The sequence below is a fragment of the Mustelus asterias genome, unplaced genomic scaffold (genome assembly GCF_964213995.1).
Source record: "Mustelus asterias unplaced genomic scaffold, sMusAst1.hap1.1 HAP1_SCAFFOLD_4110, whole genome shotgun sequence".
Taxonomy (NCBI): Eukaryota; Metazoa; Chordata; class Chondrichthyes; order Carcharhiniformes; family Triakidae; genus Mustelus; species Mustelus asterias.
The window spans coordinates 2,501-22,664 of NW_027594055.1; the positions used below are offsets into that span (position 1 = coordinate 2,501).

General features: G+C 51.5%; 1 protein-coding gene across 1 annotated transcript in view; it reads right to left on the minus strand.

The window, feature by feature from the left end:
* Nucleotides 1–18,060, minus strand: part of LOC144490954 (calpain-1 catalytic subunit-like) — a gene marked incomplete at its 5' end in the record, with an annotated part of 19,877 nt that extends 1,817 nt beyond the window's left edge. The window contains 6 exons of the mRNA XM_078208629.1: nucleotides 1–114; nucleotides 10,369–10,447; nucleotides 12,986–13,054; nucleotides 13,313–13,377; nucleotides 13,473–13,530; nucleotides 17,995–18,060. The exon at nucleotides 1–114 is cut by the window's left edge and continues 3 nt beyond it. Coding sequence (XP_078064755.1) covers nucleotides 1–114; nucleotides 10,369–10,447; nucleotides 12,986–13,054; nucleotides 13,313–13,377; nucleotides 13,473–13,530; nucleotides 17,995–18,060 — 451 coding nt within the window. The remainder of the gene's footprint in view (nucleotides 115–10,368; nucleotides 10,448–12,985; nucleotides 13,055–13,312; nucleotides 13,378–13,472; nucleotides 13,531–17,994) is intronic.
* Nucleotides 18,061–20,164: the final 2,104 nt, after the last annotated feature.

Below are 20,164 nucleotides of genomic sequence, written 5' to 3' on the forward strand. Positions count from 1 at the left end.
ACATGCTCTCCAAGCGGATTAGGCAGCAAATAAAGTTATCAAAGTTGATGGAGAGGTCGGGCTCCGCATATCGTGTGATTAGCAGATTGTGCATATGATTATTCAGCTTGAACCCTGTGAGAGAGAGAGGCAGAGAGAGAGACAAACGCACAGAGTCATCACAAAACCGGGGAAGCACATTTCTGGGATCTTACTTTTCCCCGTACAACAGTTTTCCAAAGGGCCCAGTTTTGGGAGGCTGAGGCAGCAAGCCTGGCATGGAGCCTGGTAGGGCATAGGCCCTCACAGCTAGGCCACCCGGAGCCAAGAGCCTGTCCAGTTAGGCCCCACACCTGAACAGCAGACTCAGAGAGTCATAGAGATTTACAGCATGGAAACAGGCCCTTCAGCCCAACTTGTCCGTGCTGCCCCTTTTTTTGAACCCCTAAGCTAGTCCCAATTGCCCACATTTGGCCCATATCCCTCTATACCCATTTTACCCATGTAACTATCTAAATGCTTTTTAAAAGACAAAATTGGACCCGCCTCTACTACTACCTCTGGCAGCTCGTTCCAGACACTCACCACCCTCTGTGTGAAAAAACTGCCCCCGCTGGGCCCTTTTGTATCTCTCCCCTATCACCTTAAACCTATGCCCTCTAGTTTTAGACTCCCCTACCTTTGGGAAAAGATATTGACTATCTAGCTGATCTGTGCCCCTCATTATTTTATAGACCTCTATAACCCCTCAGCCTCCTACGCTCCAGAGAAAAACGTCCCAGTCTATCCAGACTTTTGTCCAGTGTGTGCAGGAAGGCTTCCTGACGCAGTATGTAGATAGACCAACAAGAGGCGAGGCCACATTGGATTTGGTACTGGGTAATGAACCAGGCCAGGTGTTAGATTTGGAGGTAAGTGAGCACTTTGGTGACAGTGACCACAATTCGATTACGTTTACCTTAGCAATGGAAAAGGATAGGTATATACCACAGGGCAAGAGTTATAGCTGGGGGAAAGGAAATTATGATGCGATTAGGCGAGATTTAGCTGGCATAGGTTGGGGAAGGAAACTGCAGGGGATTGGCACAATTGTCATGTGGAACTTGTTCAAGGAACAGCTACTACGCGTCCTTGATAAATATGTACCTGTCAGGCAGGGAGGAAGCAGACGTGTGAAGGAACCGTGGTTTACTAAGGAGGTTGAATCTCTTGTGAAGAGGAAGAAGGAGACTTATGTTAAGATGAGACGTGAAGGCTCAGTTAGGGAGCTTGAGAGTTACAAGTTAGCCAGGAAGGACCTAAAGAGAGAGTTAAGAAGAGCCAGGAGGGGACATGAGAAGTCTTTGGCAGGTAGGATCAAGGAAAACCCTAAAGCTTTCTATAGGTATGTCAGGAGTAAAAGAATGACGAGGGTAAAATTAGGGCCAGTCAAGGACAGGAGTGGGAAGTTGTGCGTGGAGTCTGATGAGATAGGAGAGGCACTAAATGAATATTTTTCGTTGGTATTCACACTGGAGAGGGACAGTGTTGTTGAGGGGAGTACTAAGATGCAGGCTGTTGGACTGGATGGGATTGATGTTCATAAGGAGGAGGTGTTAGCAATTCTGGAAAGGGTAAAAATAGATAAGTCCCCTGGGCCAGATGGGATTTATCCTAGGATTCTCTGGGAGGCTAGAGAGGAGATTGCAGAGCCTTTGGCTTTGACCTTTGTGTCGTCATTGTCTACAGGAACAGTGCCAGAAGACTGGAGGATAGCAAATGTTGGCCCCTTGTTCAAGAAGGGGAGTAGGGACAACCCTGGTAATTATAGACCGGTGAGCCTTACTTCTGTTGTGGGCAAAGTATTGGAAAGGATTATAAGAGATAGGATTTATAATCACCTGGAAAGGAATAATTTGATTAGGGATAGTCAGCACGGTTTTGTGAAGGGTAGGTCGTGCCTCACAAACCTTATTGAGTTCTTTGAGAAGGTGACCAAAGAGGTGGATGAGGGTAAAGCGGTTGATGTGGTGTATATGGATTTCAGCAAAGCGTTTGATAAGGTTCCCCATGGTAAGCTTTTGCAGAAAATACGGACACATGGGATTGAGGGTGATTTAGTGGTTTGGATCAGGAATTGGCTAGCTGGAAGAAAACAGAGGGTGGTGGTTGATGGGAAATATTCATCCTGGAGTTCAGTTACTAGTGGTGTACCGCAAGGATCTGTTTTGGGGCCACTGCTGTTTGTCATTTTTATTAATGACCTGGATGAGGGCGTAGAAGGATGGATTAGTAAATTTGCAGATGACACTAAAGTCGGTGGAGTCGTAGACAGTGCGGAGGGAAGTGGCAGGTTACAGAGGGACATAGATAAGCTGCAGAGCTGGGCTGAGAGGTGGCAAATGGAGTTTAATGTGGAAAAGTGAGAGGTGATTCACTTTGGAAGGAGTAACAGGAATACAGAGTACTGAGCTAATGGTAAGATACTTGGTAGTGTGGATGAACAGAGGGATCTGGGTGTCCATGTGCATAGATCCCTGAAAGTTGGCACCCAGGTTGATAGGGTTAAGAAGGCGTATGGTGTGTTAGCTTTGATTGGTAGAGGGATTGAGTTTCGGAGCCAGGAGGTCATGCTGCAACTGTACAAAACTCTGGTGCGGCCGCATTTGGAGTATTGCGTACAGTTCTGGTCGCCGTATTATAGGAAAGATGTGGAAGTGTTGGAAAGGGTGCAGAGGAGATTTACCAGGATGTTGCCTGGTATGGTGGGAAAATCGTATGAGGAAAGGCTGAGGGGCTTGAGGTTGTTTTCGTTAGAGAGAAGGTTAAGAGGTGACTTAATAGAGGCATACAAGATGATCAGAGGATTAGATAGGGCGGATAGTGAGAGCCTTTTTCCTCGGATGGTGATGGCTAACACGAGGGGACACAGCTTTAAATTGAGGGGTGAGAGATATAGGACAGATGTCAGAGGTAGGTTCTTTACTCAGAGAGTAGTAAGGGCGTGGAATGCCCTGCCTGCAGCAGTGGTGGACTCGTCAACGTTGAGAGCGTTCAAATGGTTATTGGATAAACATATGGATGATATTGGAATAGTGTAGATTAGAGGGGCTTTAGATTGGTACCATTGGTCGGCGCAACATCGAGGGCCGAAGGGCCTGTACTGCGCTGTAATGTTCTATGTTCTATCCAGCCTCTCCTCATAACTCAAAGCATCAAGTCCCGGTAGCATCCTAGTAAATCTTTTCTGCACTCATTCTAGTTTAATAATATCCTTTCTATAATAGGGTGACCAGAACTATACACAGCATTCCAAGTGTAGCCTTACCAATGTCTTGTACAACTTCAACAAGATGTCCCAACTCCTGTATTCAATGTTCTGACCGATGAAACCAAGCATGCCGAATGCCTTCTTCACCACTCTGTCCACCTGTGACTGCACTTTCAAGGAGCTATGAACCTATACCCCCTAGATCTCTTTGTTCTGTAACTCTCCCCAACACCCTACCATTAACTGAGTAAGTCCTGCCCTGGTTCGATCGACCAAAATGCATCACCTCGCATTTGTCTAAATTAAACTCCATCTGCCATTCGTCAGCCCACTGGCCCAATTGATCAAGATCCCATTGCAATCCGAGGTAACCTTCTTCACTGTCCACTGTGCCACCAATATGGGTGTCATCACCCAGAGAATTCTGCAAACCGGCCTGCATTCATTAAAAATACTCCGGTATATAAACCTAAATTTCGCTTCCCCCCCACTCCGGGACCCCCCCCCCATGCACCAGAACCACCTCTTTCCGACTGGGACTGCTAACATACTGTTCCGTGAGAAATAGTGACAACTACGTGCTCTCTCCCAGGAGGAATCAGCTTGCTAACTGCCTCGATCTCATCTTCCTTTGCACCCAACAACCATCGGGAGAGATTACCCAGCAATCAGGACAATATCTCCCATCCCTTCGCCAATTCTGTATCACAGCTTGGTATGGGGCTCCTGCTCTGCCCAAGACCGCAAGGAACTACAAAAGGTCGTGAATGTAGCCCAATCCCATCACGCAAACCAGCCTCCCATCCATTGACTCTGTCTACACTTCCCGCTGCCTCGGGGAAAAGCAGCCGGCATAATCAAGGACCCCCACGCACCCCCGGACATTCTCTCTTCCACCTTCTTCCGTCGGGAAAAAGGTACAAAAGTCTGAGGTCACGAACCAACCGACTCAAGAACAGCTTCTTCCCTGCTGCTGTCAGACTTTTGAATGGACCTACCTCGCATTAAGTTGATCTTTCTCTACACCCTTGCTATGACTGTAACACTGCATTCTGCACCCTCTCCTTTCCTTCTCTATGAATGGTATGCTTTGTCCGTATAGCGCGCAAGAAACAATACTTTTCACTGCATGTTAATGCATGTGACAATAATAAATCAAATCAATTCCTAATCTTGCCGCTGTAACTCTACCCTCATCCCCTCCCCATCGCACCTTCTGTCCCCCTTTTGACCCCTTCCCTCCCTTGGTACCTTCTCACTTTCGCTCTTGACTGAAGTTGACTAAAGTCTTGACATGATGGGGGAGGGGAACGAAATGTACGGAACGGGACTCCCTCTGGATCCCCGCTTGCCCCGGATCTCGCGGTGATTTCCCGCTGGGAGAAGGTAGGCCTCAGGCTGCCCGCCTTTGCTCCAACTGAGGCCCTGAAGTGGACAACCTTCGCAACCAGGCTCGATTTGTGGTTGGCGGGAGGATCCCTGGGAGTGGAGGGAAGGAAAACCAAACGTGAAGGGGTTCGGGCCTCGTGCAGGAAGCGGGGGGGGGGGGGGGGGCGGGACTGCCTCCATCAGACACTCCTTTTCGAACTTTGCCCATGTTAGGCCCGCGTCAAGGCTGAGAGGGATGCATTTCCCGCCGATTTTTCAGGGAGGGAAACCCCTCCATCCAAAATATCCCGACCAATTATCCTGTTTTCCTTTATTCCAGCATGGGGAATGGGCCTGGGCTGGCATTTATTGCCTGGAGTAACACCTCAGAGGCCAGTGTCCCCTCAACCAGATTCCACAGCGGGTTAGCGCTGCTGCCTCACAGCGCCAGGGACCCGGGTTCGATTCCCGGCTCGGGTCGCTGTCTGTGCGGAGTCTGCACCTTCTCCCCGTGTCTGCGTGGGTTTCCTCCGGTTGCTCCGGTTTCCTCCCACAGTACGAAAGACGTGCTGGTTAGGGTGCTAAATTCTCCCTCAGTGTTACCCGAACAGGCGCTGGAGTGTGGCGACTAGGGGGATTTTCACAGCGACTTCATTGCGGTGTTAATGTAAGCCTCACTTGTGACACGAATGAATAAACTTTACTTTAACTTTTGATTGGACAGGCAATCATTACCTCAATCAGGGAGCTCATGCTCCAACCTCAATGGTCACCTTGAGGACATTAGGTCCCTAACTGCCCCTTGAACTAAGTGTCTCACTCGGCCCAGTTCAGAGGGGGACAGTTGAGCGTCGACCACATTGTTGTGTGTGTGTGTGCGTTGGGGGGTGGTGGGTCTGGAGTCACATGTAGGCCAGACCGGGTAAGGACAGCAGACTTCCTTCCCTAAAGGGGGACATTATGAACCCAAATGGTTTATTTACGACAATCGATGATAAGTTTGTCACGCTCCCCATGTTTGAGATTAGCGATATCATTTCAGATTCCGAATATAATTTAAATTTGACTTTGGAAATATATCGGCTGTTCCTTCACTGTGACTGGGGTCAAAATCCTGGAATCATAGAATAGAATCATAGAAACCCTACAGTGCAGAAGGAGGCCATTCGGCCCATCGAGTCTGCACCGACCACAATCCCACCCAGGCCCGACCGCCACATATTTTACCCGCTAATCCCTCTAACCTACACATCCCAGGACTCTAAGGGGCAATTTTTTAACCTGGCCAATCAACCGAACCCGCACATCTTTGGACTGTGGGAGGAAACCGGAGCACCCGGAGGAAACCCACGCAGACACGGGGAGAATGTGCAAACTCCACAGACAGTGACCCGAGCCGGGAATCGAACCCGGATCCCTGGAGCTGTGAAGCAGCAGTGCTAACCACTGCGCTACCGTGCCGCCCTGGAACTCCCTCCCTAACAGCACTGTGGGTGTACCTACACCACACACAGGGACTCACTGATGTCCAATCACAATCCTGGAACTCCCTCCCTAACAGCACGGTGGGTGTACCTACCCCACACACGGGGACTGACTGATGTCCAATCACAATCCTGGAACTCCCTCCCTAACAGCACTGTGGGTGTACCTACCCCACACACGGGGACTGACTGATGTCCAATCACAATCCTGGAACTCCCTCCCTAACAGCACTGTGGGTGTACCTACCCCACACACGGGGACTGACTGATGTCCAATCACAATCCTGGAACTCCCTCCCTAACAGCACGGTGGGTGTACCTACCCCACACACGGGGACTGACTGATGTCCAATCACAATCCTGGAACTCCCTCCCTAACAGCACGGTGGGTGTACCTACCCCACACACGGGGACTGACTGATGTCCAATCACAATCCTGGAACTCCCTCCCTAACAGCACGGTGGGTGTACCTACACCACGCACGGGGATTGCAGCGGGTTCAAGATGGCGGCTCACCCACCACCTTCTCCAGGGGGCAATTAGGGATGGGGGGGGGGGGGGGTAAATGTTGGACCTGGCCAGCGAGGCCCTCACCCGGCAAACAAGTAAATAAATAAAAGCGTGGCCAAAACGCTTGAATATGCAAATCGCTCCAACACTCCTCCGGTGATCAGTCAGAGTGGGGGACAGGAACGTGCAGACTCCGCACTGACGGTGACCCAAGCTGGGAATCGAACCCGGGTCCCTGGTGCTGTGAGGCAGCAGCGCTAACCCGCTGTGCCACCATGCCGCAGGCAGGGGACAGTTTAACACACTACTAAAAGGTCCTGGGGTGGATATTTCCAGGCCCCGGGCTTGCGGGATTACTGCAGTGGTGATCATTTAGCAATGCCTGCAGGAGGGGCCCGGTTCTTTAGCTGGTGGGCATTGTGGTGAACCATAGATGGTTACCACGATGGGTACTGAACCATAGACGGTTACCACTATGGGTACTGAACCATAGATGATTACCACGATGGGTACTGAACCATAGATGGTTACCACTATGGGTACTGAACCATAGATGGTTACCACGATGGGTACTGAACCATAGATGGTTACCACGATGGGTACTGAACCATAGATGGTTACCACTATGGGTACTGAACCATAGTTGGTTACCACTATGGGTACTGAACCATAGTTGGTTACCACTATGGGTACTGAACCATAGATGGTTACCACTATGGGTACTGAACCATAGATGGTTACCACTATGGGTACTGAACCATAGACGGTTACCACTATGGGTACTGAACCATAGATGGTTACCACTATGGGTACTGAACCATAGATGGTTACCACTATGGGTACTGAATCATAGACGGTTACCACTATGGGTACTGAACCATAGACGGTTACCACTATGGGTACTGAACCATAGACGGTTACCACTATGGGTACTGAACCATAGATGGTTACCACTATGGGTACTTGTACATATGTTACTCTTGTTACTGTTGGGGTTAGGGTTGGGGTGTTCCACCTGTTGGCATTGTTCTGTGGTACACTCCGTTTGGCTCCGCCTTCCTACAGGAGTATAAAGGTCACTGCACTTCCTAGTGACCCTTTAGTCTGGGATTGTATTGTTAAGCAGTATGCTCTATTCTTGTTGCTAATAAAACCCTGTATTTCCCGGGTACGATCCAGCCTCCCGAGTGAATTAATCGCGCATCAGGCATCACGGACAAGGCTGCCAATTCTGGTCACCACACTACCAGAAGGATGTGGAGGCTTTGGAGAGGGTACAGAAAAGGTTTACCAGGATGTTGCCTGGTATGGAGGGCATTAGCTATGAGGAGAGGTTGGAGAAACTTGGTTTGTTCTCACTGGAGCGACGGGGGTTGAGGGGCGACCTGATAGAAGTCTGCAAGATTATGAGAGGCAGAGTGGATAGTCAGAAGCTTTTTCCCCAGGGTGGAAGAGTCGATTACTAGGGGGGCACAGGTTTAAGGTGCGAGGGGCAAGGTTTAAAGGAGATGTACGAGGCAAGTTTTTTTACACAGAGGGTAGTGGGTGCCTGGAACTCGCTGCCGGGGGAGGTAGTGGAAGCGGATACGATAGTGAGTTTTAAGGGGCGTCTTGACAAATACATGAATAGGATGGGAATAGAGGGATATGGTCCCCGGAAGGGTAGGGGGTTTTAGTTCAGTCGGGCAGCATGGTCGGTGCAGGCTTGGAGGGCCGAAGGGCCTGTTCCTGTGCTGGAATGTTCTTTGATCTTTATCTCCCGTCCCCGGTCGGCCTTTGGGCAGGGTTGGCGGTGGTGGGCTGCCTTCTCGCGAACTGCTGGCGGATTAAGCTAACTGGACATCTCGATGGGCCACGGTTCACGGCCGACCACACTGGCAGCAGGCGAGAGCCACGTCAAGTCAAAGGCAGAGAGCTCCCACCTCTCCACGTCCCGTGGACCTGCTGGGGTTTTCCATTCACTAATGGCCACAGTGGGATTTGAATTCCTGTTCTCTGGGATACTGTGCGGCTCGGTGGCACAGTGGGTTAGCGCTGGTGCCTCATGGTGCCAGGGACCCGGGTTCGATTCCCGGCTTGGGCCACTGTCTGTGTGGAGTCTGCACATTCTCCCCGTGTCTGTATGGGTTTCCTCCCACAGTCCAAAAGATGTGCAGGTTAGGTGGATTGGCCATGCTAAATTGCCCCTCAGTGTCCAAAGATGTGCAGGTTAGGTGGATTGGCCATGCTAAATTGCCCCTTAGTGTCCAAAGATGTGCAGGTTAGGTGGATTGGCCATGCTAAATTGCCCCTTAGTGTCCAAAGATGTGGAGGTTGGGTGGATTGGCCATGCTAAATTGCCCCTTAGTGTCCAAAGATGTGCAGGTTAGGTGGATTGACCATGCTAAATTGCCCCTTAGTGTCCAAAGATGTGTGGGTTAGGTGGATTGGCCATGCTAAATTGCCCCTTAGTGTCCAAAGATGTGCAGGTTGGGTGGATTGGCCATGCTAAATTGCCCCTTAGTGTCCAAAGATGTGCAGGTTAGGTGGATTGGCCATGCTAAATTGCCCCTTAGTGTCCAAAGATGTGCAGGTTGGGTGGATTGGCCATGCTAAATAGTCCCTTAGTGTCCAAAGATGTGTGGGTTAGGTGGATTGGCCATGCTAAATTGTCCCTTCGTGTCCAAAGATGTGCAGGTTAGGTGGATTGGCTGTGCTAAATTGCCCCTTAGTGTTCAAAGATGTGCAGGTTAGGTGGATTGGCTGTGCTAAATTGCCCCTTAGTGTTCAAAGATGTGCAGGTTAGGTGGATTGGCTGTGCTAAATTGCCCCTTAGTGTTCAAAGATGTGCAGGTTAGGTGGATTGGCTGTGCTAAATTGCCCCTTAGTGTCCAAAGATGTGCAGGTTAGGTGGATTGGCCATGCTAAATAGCCACTTAGTGTCCAAAGATGTGCAGGTTAGGTGGATTGGCCATGCTAAATTGTCCCTTAGTGTCCAAAGATGTGCAGGTTAGGTGGATTGGCTGTGCTAAATTGCCCCTTAGTGTTCAAAGATGTGCAGGTTAGGTGGATTGGCTGTGCTAAATTGCCCCTTAGTGTCCAAAGATGTGCAGGTTAGGTGGATTGGCCATGCTAAATTGTCCCTCAGTGTCCAAAGATGTGCAGGTTAGGTGGATTGGCCATGCTAAATTGTCCCTTAGTGTCCAAAGATGTGCAGGTTAGGTGGATTGGCTGTGCTAAATTGCCCCTTAGTGTTCAAAGATGTGCAGGTTAGGTGGATTGGCTGTGCTAAATTGCCCCTTAGTGTCCAAAGATGTGCAGGTTAGGTGGATTGGCCATGCTAAATTGTCCCTTAGTGTCCAAAGATGTGCAGGTTAGGTGGATTGGCCATGCTAAATTGTCCCTTAGTGTCCAAAGATGTGCAGGTTAGGTGGATTGGCTGTGCTAAATTGCCCCTTAGTGTTCAAAGATGTGCAGGTTAGGTGGATTGGCTGTGCTAAATTGCCCCTTAGTGTTCAAAGATGTGCAGGTTAGGTGGATTGGCTGTGCTAAATTGCCCCTTAGTGTCCAAAGATTTGCAGGTTAGGTGGATTGGCCATGCTAAATTGCCCCTTAGTGTCCGAAGATATATAGGTTAGTGGGTAAATACATGGGGATACTGGCTAAATGTGGGTAAGAGTTGGTGCAAATTCGATGGGCTGAATGGCCTCCTTCTGGAGGGATCCTATGACAAGCTCCCGTGGTGGGTGGGGTGGGAAAATGTCCCCCACTGGGTGCGGATGTGTGTGGTGCTGTACCTGCCGACTCCAAGGCCAATCGCAACTCGTACGCGTTCATTGTCCCCGATTTGTCCAAATCAAACTGCCGGAAAACTCCCTGTGGAGAAATATTCACATCTCCGTTAATCCTCGGAACTCCCGGATGGTCATCCCCCCCCCCCCCCCCCCCTCTTCCCACAATCCTCTCCCGCGGGCTGCGATTGGCTAGATATCCTCCAGGTCAGAGGCACCCCAGCCGCCAGTTTGTGCCAATCACACCGGCTTGGGTTCGTATTGACCTCAACTTGGGAGCTGGAATCGGTAGGTTGGGGACAGTGGGGGGAAGGGGCAAGGAGCGGGAAAGGTAGGGTTAAGGGAGCGCATTATTGTCACCCAAGGGCGGCACGGTGGCACAGCGGGTTAGCACTGCTGCCTCACAGCGCCAGGGACCCAGGTTCGATTCCCGGCTTGGGTCACTGTCTGTGCGGAGTCTGCACGTTCTCCCCATGTCTGCGTGGGTTTCCTCCGGGTGCTCCGGTTTCCTCCCACAGTCCAAAGATTAGGTTGGGTGGATTGGCCATGCTAAATTGTCCCTTAGTGTCCAAAGATGTGCGGGTTAGGGGGATTGGCCATGCTAAATTGCCCCTTAGTGTCCAAAGATGTGCTGGTTAGGGGGATTGGCCATGCTAAATTGCCCCTTAGTGTCCAAAGATGTGTAGGTTAGGTGGATTGGCCATGCTAAATTGTCCCTTAGTGTCCAAAGATGTGCAGGTTAGGTGGATTGGCCATGCTAAATTGTCCCTTAGTGTCCAAAGATGTGCAGGTTAGGTGGATTGGCCATGCTAAATTGCCCCTTAGTGTCCAAAGATGTGCAGGTTAGGTGGATTGGCCATGCTAAATTGTCCCTTAGTGTCCAAAGATGTGTTGGTTAGAGGGATTGGCCATGCTAAATTGCCCCTTAGTGTCCAAAGGTGTGTAGGTTAGAGGGATTGGCCATGCTAAATTGCCCCTTAGTGTCCAAAGGTGTGTAGGTTAGAGGGATTGGCCATGCTAAATTGCCCCTTAGTGTCCAAAGATGTGCGGGTTAGGTGGATTGGCCATGCTAAATTGCCCCTTAGTGTCCAAAGATGTGCAGGTTAGGTGGATTGGCCATGCTAAATTGCCCCTTAGTGTCAGGGGGATTAGCAGGGTAAATGTGTGGGGTTATGGGGATAGGTCCTGGGTGGGATTGTGGTGGGTGCAGACTCGATGGGCCGAATGGCCTCTCTCTCTGCACTGTAGGGTTTCGATGATCCATAAGCAGGTTTATTTTTAGGTACAGGGTTCCAGCTGGCTCTGGAAGCCCCGTGATGTCAGCGTGAGCATGTGACTCTTCTTCAAATGGTCATGCTCCACACACACAGTAATTCCCCAAATACACAACGCCTGGGCGTGAAGGCCCGATCGAATAACAAGCCTCTCCAGCCGGGAGCAGGGAGACAGGGAGACAGAGAGAGAGAGAGACAGAGAGAGAGACAGAGAGAGAGAGACAGAGAAAGAGAGAGACAGAGAGAGAGACAGAGAGAGAAAGAGACAAAGAGAGAGACAGAGAGAGAGAGAGACAGAGAGAGAGACAGAGAGAGAGAGAGACAGAGAGAGACACAGAGAGAGGGAAAGAGAGACAGAGAGAGAGAGAGAGAGAGACAGAGAGAGAGAGACAGGGAGAGAGAGACAGGGAGAGAGAGACAGAGAGAGAGACAGGGAGAGAGAGACAGGGAGAGAGAGACACAGAGAGAGACACAGAGAGAGAGAGACACAGGGAGAGAGATACAGACACAGGGAGAGAGAGACAGACACAGGGAGAGAGAGACAGACACAGGGAGAGAGAGACAGACACAGGGAGAGAGAGACAGACACAGGGAGAGAGAGACAGAGGGAGAAAGAGACACAGAGAGAGAGAGACAGAGAGAGAGACACACACAGAGAGAGAGACACAGAGAGAGAGAGAGAGACAGGGAGAGAGACACAGGGAGAGAGACACAGGGAGAGAGAGAAACACAGGGAGAGAGACACAGAGAGAGACAGACACAGGGAGAGAGACACAGGGAGAGAGAGACACAGGGAGGGAGAGACACAGGGAGGGAGAGACACGGAGGGAGAGACACGGAGAGAGAGAGACAGAGAGAGAGACACACAGGGAGAGAGAGACACAGGGAGAGAGAGACAGACACAGGGAGAGAGACACAGAGAGAGAGAAAGGGAGAGAGAGACACAGAGAGACACAGAGAGAGAGACAGAGAGAGACACAGAGAGAGAGACAGACACAGGGAGACAGAGAGAGACATAGGGAGAGAGAGACAGACACAGGGAGAGACAGACACAGGGAGAGAGAGACAGACACAGAGAGAGAGACAGACACAGAGAGAGAGACAGACACAGAGAGAGAGACAGACACAGGGAGACAGAGAGAGACATAGGGAGAGAGAGACAGACACAGGGAGAGAGAGAGAGACACAGAGAGAGAGAGACACAGGGAGAGAGAGAGACAGACAGAGAGAGGGAGGCAGAGAGACAGAGACCTGTACCCCGGTGCCCACCCACACCCCGACAAGAGTCAACAGCCACAGGAGAGCGGGGGGAGCGGGGGAGGAATTCGAGGAAAGCAACAACAGCTTACCAGCCACTTGCGTATCTTGTTCCAGAGCACATTGAATTCGGTCAGGCCTAGTCGGGCGTTGCCATCTCGCTGTTCACGGGACGACAATTAAGGAAAACCACAAGATTAGCCGGAGACCCGATTTGCACCTGTTGAGTGGGTGACGCACCGTTCCCCAATTCCAGACCTGTCGCCCCCCTACCCTCCAGGGCCCCCCCTAACACCCACACCCCCTCGGGCGAACAGCACCGTCTCCCAATGCCCGCTTACGCCAGGGACCCGCGGCCCGGAACCCAAGACACTGTCCACTGTCGGCGGGCACCACGCCAGTTACTCTCAGAAGGATACATCCATCAGATTAACCATGCAGCGGCAAGAATCCATACTGAACCCACTCATCTTCAGGTCTTGGTCTAGGGAGAAGAGGCAACACAGGGGTCAGTTAGGGGTCACAAGCACCGCGAGAGGTGGCGCCGCGACTCGCTGCCAACGCGGGCGCGCTGCTTACGTTTGCCCACCACCCGGTTCAGGATCGACTGAAGTTCCTTCACTGTGATCTGCATGTCCTGTGGGCCACACCAAAATATCCCGCCGTTAGAATCACAGAATCCATACCGTGCAGAAGGAGGCCATTCGGCCCATCGAGACAACAATCCCCACTCAGCCCCCATCCCCTTCACCCCACTTATTTACCCTGCTAATCCCCCTGACACTAAGGGGCAATTTAGCATGGCCAATCCACCTAACCTGCACATCTTTGGACACTAAGGGGCAATTTCGCATGGCCAATCCCCCTAACCTACACATCTTTGGACACTAAGGGGCAATTTAGCATGGCCAATCCACCTAACCTGCACATCTTTGGACACTAAGGGTCAATTTAGCATGGCCAATCCACCTAACCTGCACATCTTTGGACACTAAGGGGCAATTTAGCATGGCCAATCCACCCAACCTACACATCTTCAGACACTAAGGGGCATTTCAGCATGGCCAATCCACCTAACCTGCACATCTTTGGACACTAAGGGGCAATTTAGCATGGCCAATCCACCCAACCTACACATCTTCAGACACTAAGGGGCATTTCAGCATGGCCAATCCACCTAACCTGCACATCTTCAGACACTTAGGGTCATTTTAGCATGGCCAATCCACCTAACCCACACATCTTTGGACACTAAGGGGCAATTTAGCATGGCCAATCCACCCAACCTACACATCTTTGGACACTTAGGGTCATTTTAGCATGGCCAATCCACCTAACCTGCACATCTTTGGACACTAAGGGGCAATTTAGCATGGCCAATCCACCTAACCTGCACATCTTTGGACACTAAGGGGCAATTTAGCATGGCCAATCCACCCAACCTACACATCTTCAGACACTAAGGGGCATTTCAGCATGGCCAATCCACCTAACCTGCACATCTTTGGACACTAAGGGGCAATTTAGCATGGCCAATCCACCCAACCTACACATCTTCAGACACTAAGGGGCATTTCAGCATGGCCAATCCACCTAACCTGCACATCTTTGGACACTAAGGGGCAATTTAGCATGGCCAATCCACCTAACCTGCACATCTTTGGACACTAAGGGGCAATTTAGCATGGCCAATCCACCCAACCTACACATCTTCAGACACTAAGGGGCATTTCAGCATGGCCAATCCACCTAACCTGCACATCTTTGGACACTAAGGGGCAATTTAGCATGGCCAATCCACCCAACCTACACATCTTCAGACACTAAGGGGCAATTTAGCATGGCCAGTCCACCCAACCTACACATCTTCAGACACTAAGGGGCAATTTAGCATGGCCAATCCACCCAACCTACACATCTTTGGACACTAAGGGGCAATTTCGCATGGCTAATCCACCTAACCTAGATATCTTTGGACACTAAGGGGCAACTTAGCATGGCCAATTCCCCCTTAATCTACACATCTTTCGGACTGTGGGAGGAAACCGGGGCACTCGGAGGAAACCCACGCAGACACGGCGGGGAGAAGGTGCAGACTCCGCACAGACAGTGATCCTAGGCCGGGAATTGAACCCGGGTCCCTGGCGCTGTGAGGCAGCAGCACTGTGCCACCATGTCACGGAGAGAGCTCTGGAGCAATTTAGCATGGCCAATCCACCCTGAAAACCCAGCCTGCTGAAAGAAACTCTGTCACTGACGGTTGCTCGAGGAATTGGAATCGCGGGGGAGTGGGGAGAAGGCTCTCCGACCTTGTTGGGGACTGGCAGTAATCCCGATGCCCCGCGGAATGGGGCGACAGCCAAAAATCGGGCATCCCGCCTGACGTGAAAGCAATCGGGATTCACCCGGGCGGCCCCACCGGCTCCGAGTGGGTTCCTGCCCAGGGCAAGCGGCAACCCGATCCCTGTTTTAAGTCTCATTGGCGGACTTGAATTCCGATTCAGTGCCCCCCCGCCACTCACCCACCTCCCCAGCGGGAACTGCACTAGGCGGGCATTGGTGCTAATCCAGCAGAGGTCAGGCATGCTGGACCCCAAAGGGGGGTGGGATCAAGGAGCTGGTTCTAGCGGCCGTTTGCCCCTCTGCCGCTGCCAGGCTGCACAGTGAGGGTCCTCCCCCATGGGTTTGGGTGGACTCGGGCTGGGGGGGGAGGGGGTTGATCTCAGCACTGTCCCCTGGTATGGGGGTTCCCATGGCAGGGTTGCCCCTTGCAGACCTGAAGATCATGGTGATTTCAGGCAGCACACAACTCACCATCTGCATTCCTGCCTGCCAGCTGTGAGAGCTTTGACGTGGCCTGGTCACTTCAATCTCCATACCACCCTGGTCGCCTAGCAGGCTTTCAAATCACAGCAACACTCCACTCTTCACCCTTTCTCCCTGTCAGAAGCTGCAGGTGTGAGCGGACCCCTTTGAAGTCCTCTGACTCAGAGATTTCAATTTCACTGGGGGGTCGGGGGCTAATTCCATTCTCCAAAGCAGCAATCTATTCACACTGATTTTATTTGAAGTTTCTGAGCCTTCCTAGAAAGCACAAATGCTTTGAAACCCTCTCTACCCCATTGAAAAACTTGGAGCTCTTTCATCTGCATAGTCCAATGCTTGTAAATAGGCTTTGATTGACAGCTTAATGGTTTTCTACTCAGTCTCCAGTCAGTTGTGTTTATTTACCGTTTACTTCACCTTGCCATTCATCTCAAATACCACCATTGTTCCTAACCAATGTCAACAAAGATTTAAAACCAGATTGACACTTGTGCTTTCTTCAAAGGGAATAAGTGGTCTGCAAAAGAGGAAGCAAAAGCACTTAGCCCCTTTGAAGAAAACACAGCTATCTAGCCAGCTCCTACACCCCTCCCTATCTCTTTAACCTCCTCCAGCTCCGACACCCCCCCCTATCTCTAACATCTTCCAGCTCCTACACCCCCTCCCTATGTTTGTAACCTTCTCCAACCCCTACATCCCTCCCTATCTCTGCAACCTCCTCCAACCCCTACACCCCCTCCTTATCTCTGTAACCTCCTCCAGCCCCTACACCCCCGCCCTATCTCTATAACCTCCTCCAACCCCTACAACCCTCCCTATCTCTGTAATCCCCTCGAGCTCCTACAATCCTCCCTCACTCTGTAACCTCCTCCATTCCCGACACCCCTCCCCATCTCTGTAACCTCCTTCAGCCCTACACCCCTCCCTATCTCTGTAACCTCATCCAGCCCCTACACCCCCTCCCTATCTCTGTAACCTTCTCCAACCCCCTACACCCCCTCCCTGTCTCTGTAACCTCCTCCAGCCCTTACAACCCTCCCTCTCTATAACCTCTTCCAGCCCCTACACTGCCCCCTCTCTCTGTAACCCAAGCCATCCCCTCCAACCCTCCCTATATCTGTAATCTCCTCCAGCCCCAACAACCCTCCTCATCTCTGTAACCTCCTCCAGCCCTACACCCCTCCCTACCTCTGTAACCTCCTCCAGCCCTTACAACCCTCCCTCTCTATAACCTGTTCCAGCCCCTACACTGCTCCCTCTCTCTGTAACCCAAGCCATCCCCTCCAACTCCTCCCTATCTATGAAACCTCCTCTAGCCCCTCCAACCCTCCCTATCTCTGTATCCTTCTCCAGCCCCCTACAACCTTGTCTATCTGTGTAACCTCCTCCAGCCCCTATAGCACTCCCTCTCTCTGTAAACTCCTCCATCCCCTACACCCTCTCCCTATCTCTGTAACCTCCTCCAGCCCCTACACCCCTCCCTATCTCTGTATCCTTCTCCAGCCCCCTATACCCCCTCCCTATCTCTGTAACCTCCTCCAGCCCCTACACCCCTCCCTATCTCTGTATCCTTCTCCAGCCCCCTACAACCTTGTCTATCTGTATAACCTCCTCTCGCCCCTATAGCACTCCCTCTCTCTGTAACCTCCTCCAACCCCGACACCCCTTCCTATCTCTGTAACCTCCTCCAGCCCCTGCACCCATCCCTATCTCTCACCTCCTCCAGCCCCTACACCCCTCCCTATCTCTGTATCCTTCTCCAGCCCCCCACAACCTTGTCTATCTGTATAACCTCCTCTAGCCCTTGCACCCCCTTCCTATCTCTGAAACCCCCTCCATCCCCCTCTCCCCTCCCTATCTCTGTAACCTCCTCCAGCCCCTACAACCCTCCCTATCTCTGTAACCTCCTCCAGCCCCTACAACCCTTCGAGATCTCTGCGCTCCTCCAATTCCGGCCTCTCGAGCATCTCCCCTGACTCCCATCGCTCCGAGATTGGCGGCCGTGCCTTCAACTGCCTGGGGGGGGCCCGAAACTCAGGAATTCCCTCTCTAAACCTCTCCACCTCCCTCTCTCCTTTCTGACATTCCTTCCGGTTAAATGCTTTTCTGGGGCTTCCAGTCACCTGATGTGGTCCAGTGTTAATGTTAACAGGATCAGTGTGCCAGTGATGAGGCCTGGGACAGTTTTAGCATCACAAGGGGGCTATATAAATGGAAGTTCATGGAGCACAGTCCTGTAGGAGATGTTTCTCAATATCACTCTCCCCAGACTCACCGATCCAGCGAGCTGCCGGAAGAGATTTTTGAATTTTTCATCAATTTCATGTTCGGGTACTTCCTCCTAAAGGAGACAAGGTATTAACGTCATCAATTCAAAAACTTACCCAGAGAAAACTCCCACCAACCTTTCCCCAACCCCGTGCTGTACCTGTCCTGGGAGTGTTTGATCGGGACAGTGTAGAGGGAGCTTTACTCTGTATCTAACGCCGTGCTGTACCTGTCCTGGGAGTGTTTGATCGGGACAGTGTAGAGGGAGCTTTACTCTGTATCTAACCCCGTGCTGTACCTGTCCTGGGAGTGTTTCATGGGGGACAGTGTAGAGGGAGCTTTACTCTGTATCTAACCCCGTGCTATACCTGTCCTGGGAGTGTTTCATGGGGGACAGTGTAGAGGGAGCTTTACTCTGTATCTAACCCCATGCTGTACCTGTCCTGGGAGTGTTTGATGGGGGACAGTGTCGAGGGAGCTTTACTCTGTATCTAACCCCGTGCTGTACCTGTCCTGGGAGTGTTTGATGGGGGACAGTGTAGAGGGAGCTTTACTCTGTATCTAAACCCGTGCTGTACCTGTCCTGGGAGTGTTTGATCGGGACAGTGTAGAGGGAGCTTTACTCTGTATCTAACCCCGTGCTGTACCTGTCCTGGGAGTGTTTGATCGGGACAGTGTAGAGGGAGCTTTACTCTGTATCTAACCCCGTGCTGTACCTGTCCTGGGAGTGTTTGATGGGGGACAGTGTAAAGGAGCTTTACTCTGTATCTAACCCCGTGCTGTACCTGTCCTGGGAGTGTGTGATGGGGGACAATGTCGAGGGAGCTTTACTCTGTATCTAACCCCGTGCCGTACCTGTCCTGGGAGTGTTTGATCGGGACAGTGTAAAGGGAGCTTTACTCTGTATCTAACCCCGTGCTATACCTGTCCTGGGAGTGTTTGATGGGGGACAGTGTAGAGGGAGCTTTACTCTGTATCTAACCCTGTGCTGTACCTGTCCTGGGAGTGTTTGAGGGGGGACAGTGTAAAGGGAGCTTTACTCTGTATCTAATCCCGTGCTGTAGCTGTCCTGGGAGTGTTTGATGGGGGACAGTGTAGAGGGAGCTTTACTCTGTATCTAACCCCGTGCTGTACCTGTCCTGGGAGTGTTTGATGGTGGACAGTGTAGAGGGAGCTTTACTCTGTATCTAACCCCGTGCTGTACCTGTGCTGGGAGTGTTTGATGGGGGACAGTGTAGAGGGAGCTTTCCTCTGTATCTAACCCCGTGCTGTACCTGTCCTGGGAGTGTTTGATGGGGGACAATGTAGAGGGAGCTCTACTCTGTTTCTAACCCCTTCTGTACCTGTCCTGGGAGAGTTTGATGGGGACAGTGTAGAGGGAGGTTTACTCTGTATCTAACCCCGTGCTGTAACTGTCCTGGGAGTGTTTGATGGGGGACAGTGTAGAGGGAGCTTTACTCTGTATCTAACCCCGTGCTGTACCTGTCCTGGGAGTGTTTGATGGGGGACAGTGTAGAGGGAGCTTTACTCTGTATCTAACCCTGTGCTGTACCTGTCCTGGGAGTGTTTGATGGGGGACAGTGCAGAGGGAGCTTTACTCTGTATCTAACCCCGTGCTGTCCCTGTCCTGGGAGTGTTTGATGGGGGACAGTGTAGAGGGAGCTTTACTCTGTATCTAACCCCGTGCTGTACCTGTCCTGGGAGTGTTTGATGGGGGACAGTGTAGAGGGAGCTTTACTCTGTATCTAACCCCGTGCTGTACCTGTCCTGGGAGTGTTTGATGGGGGACTGTGTAGAGGGAGCTTTACTCTGTATCTAACCCCGTGCTGTACCTGTCCTGGGAGTGTTTGATGGGGGACAGTGTAGAGGGAGCTTTACTCTGTATCTAACCCTGTGCTGTACCTGTCCTGGGAGTGTTTGATGGGGGACAGTGTAGAGGGAGCTTTACTCTGTATCTAACCCCGTGCTGTACCTGTCCTGGGAGTGTTTGATGGGGGACAGTGTAGAGGGAGCTTTACTCTGTATCTAACCCCGTGCTGTACCTGTCCTGGGAGTGTTTGATGGGGGACAATGTAGAGGGAGCTCTACTCTGTTTCTAACCCCTTCTGTACCTGTCCTGGGAGAGTTTGATGGGGACAGTGTAGAGGGAGGTTTACTCTGTATCTAACCCCGTGCTG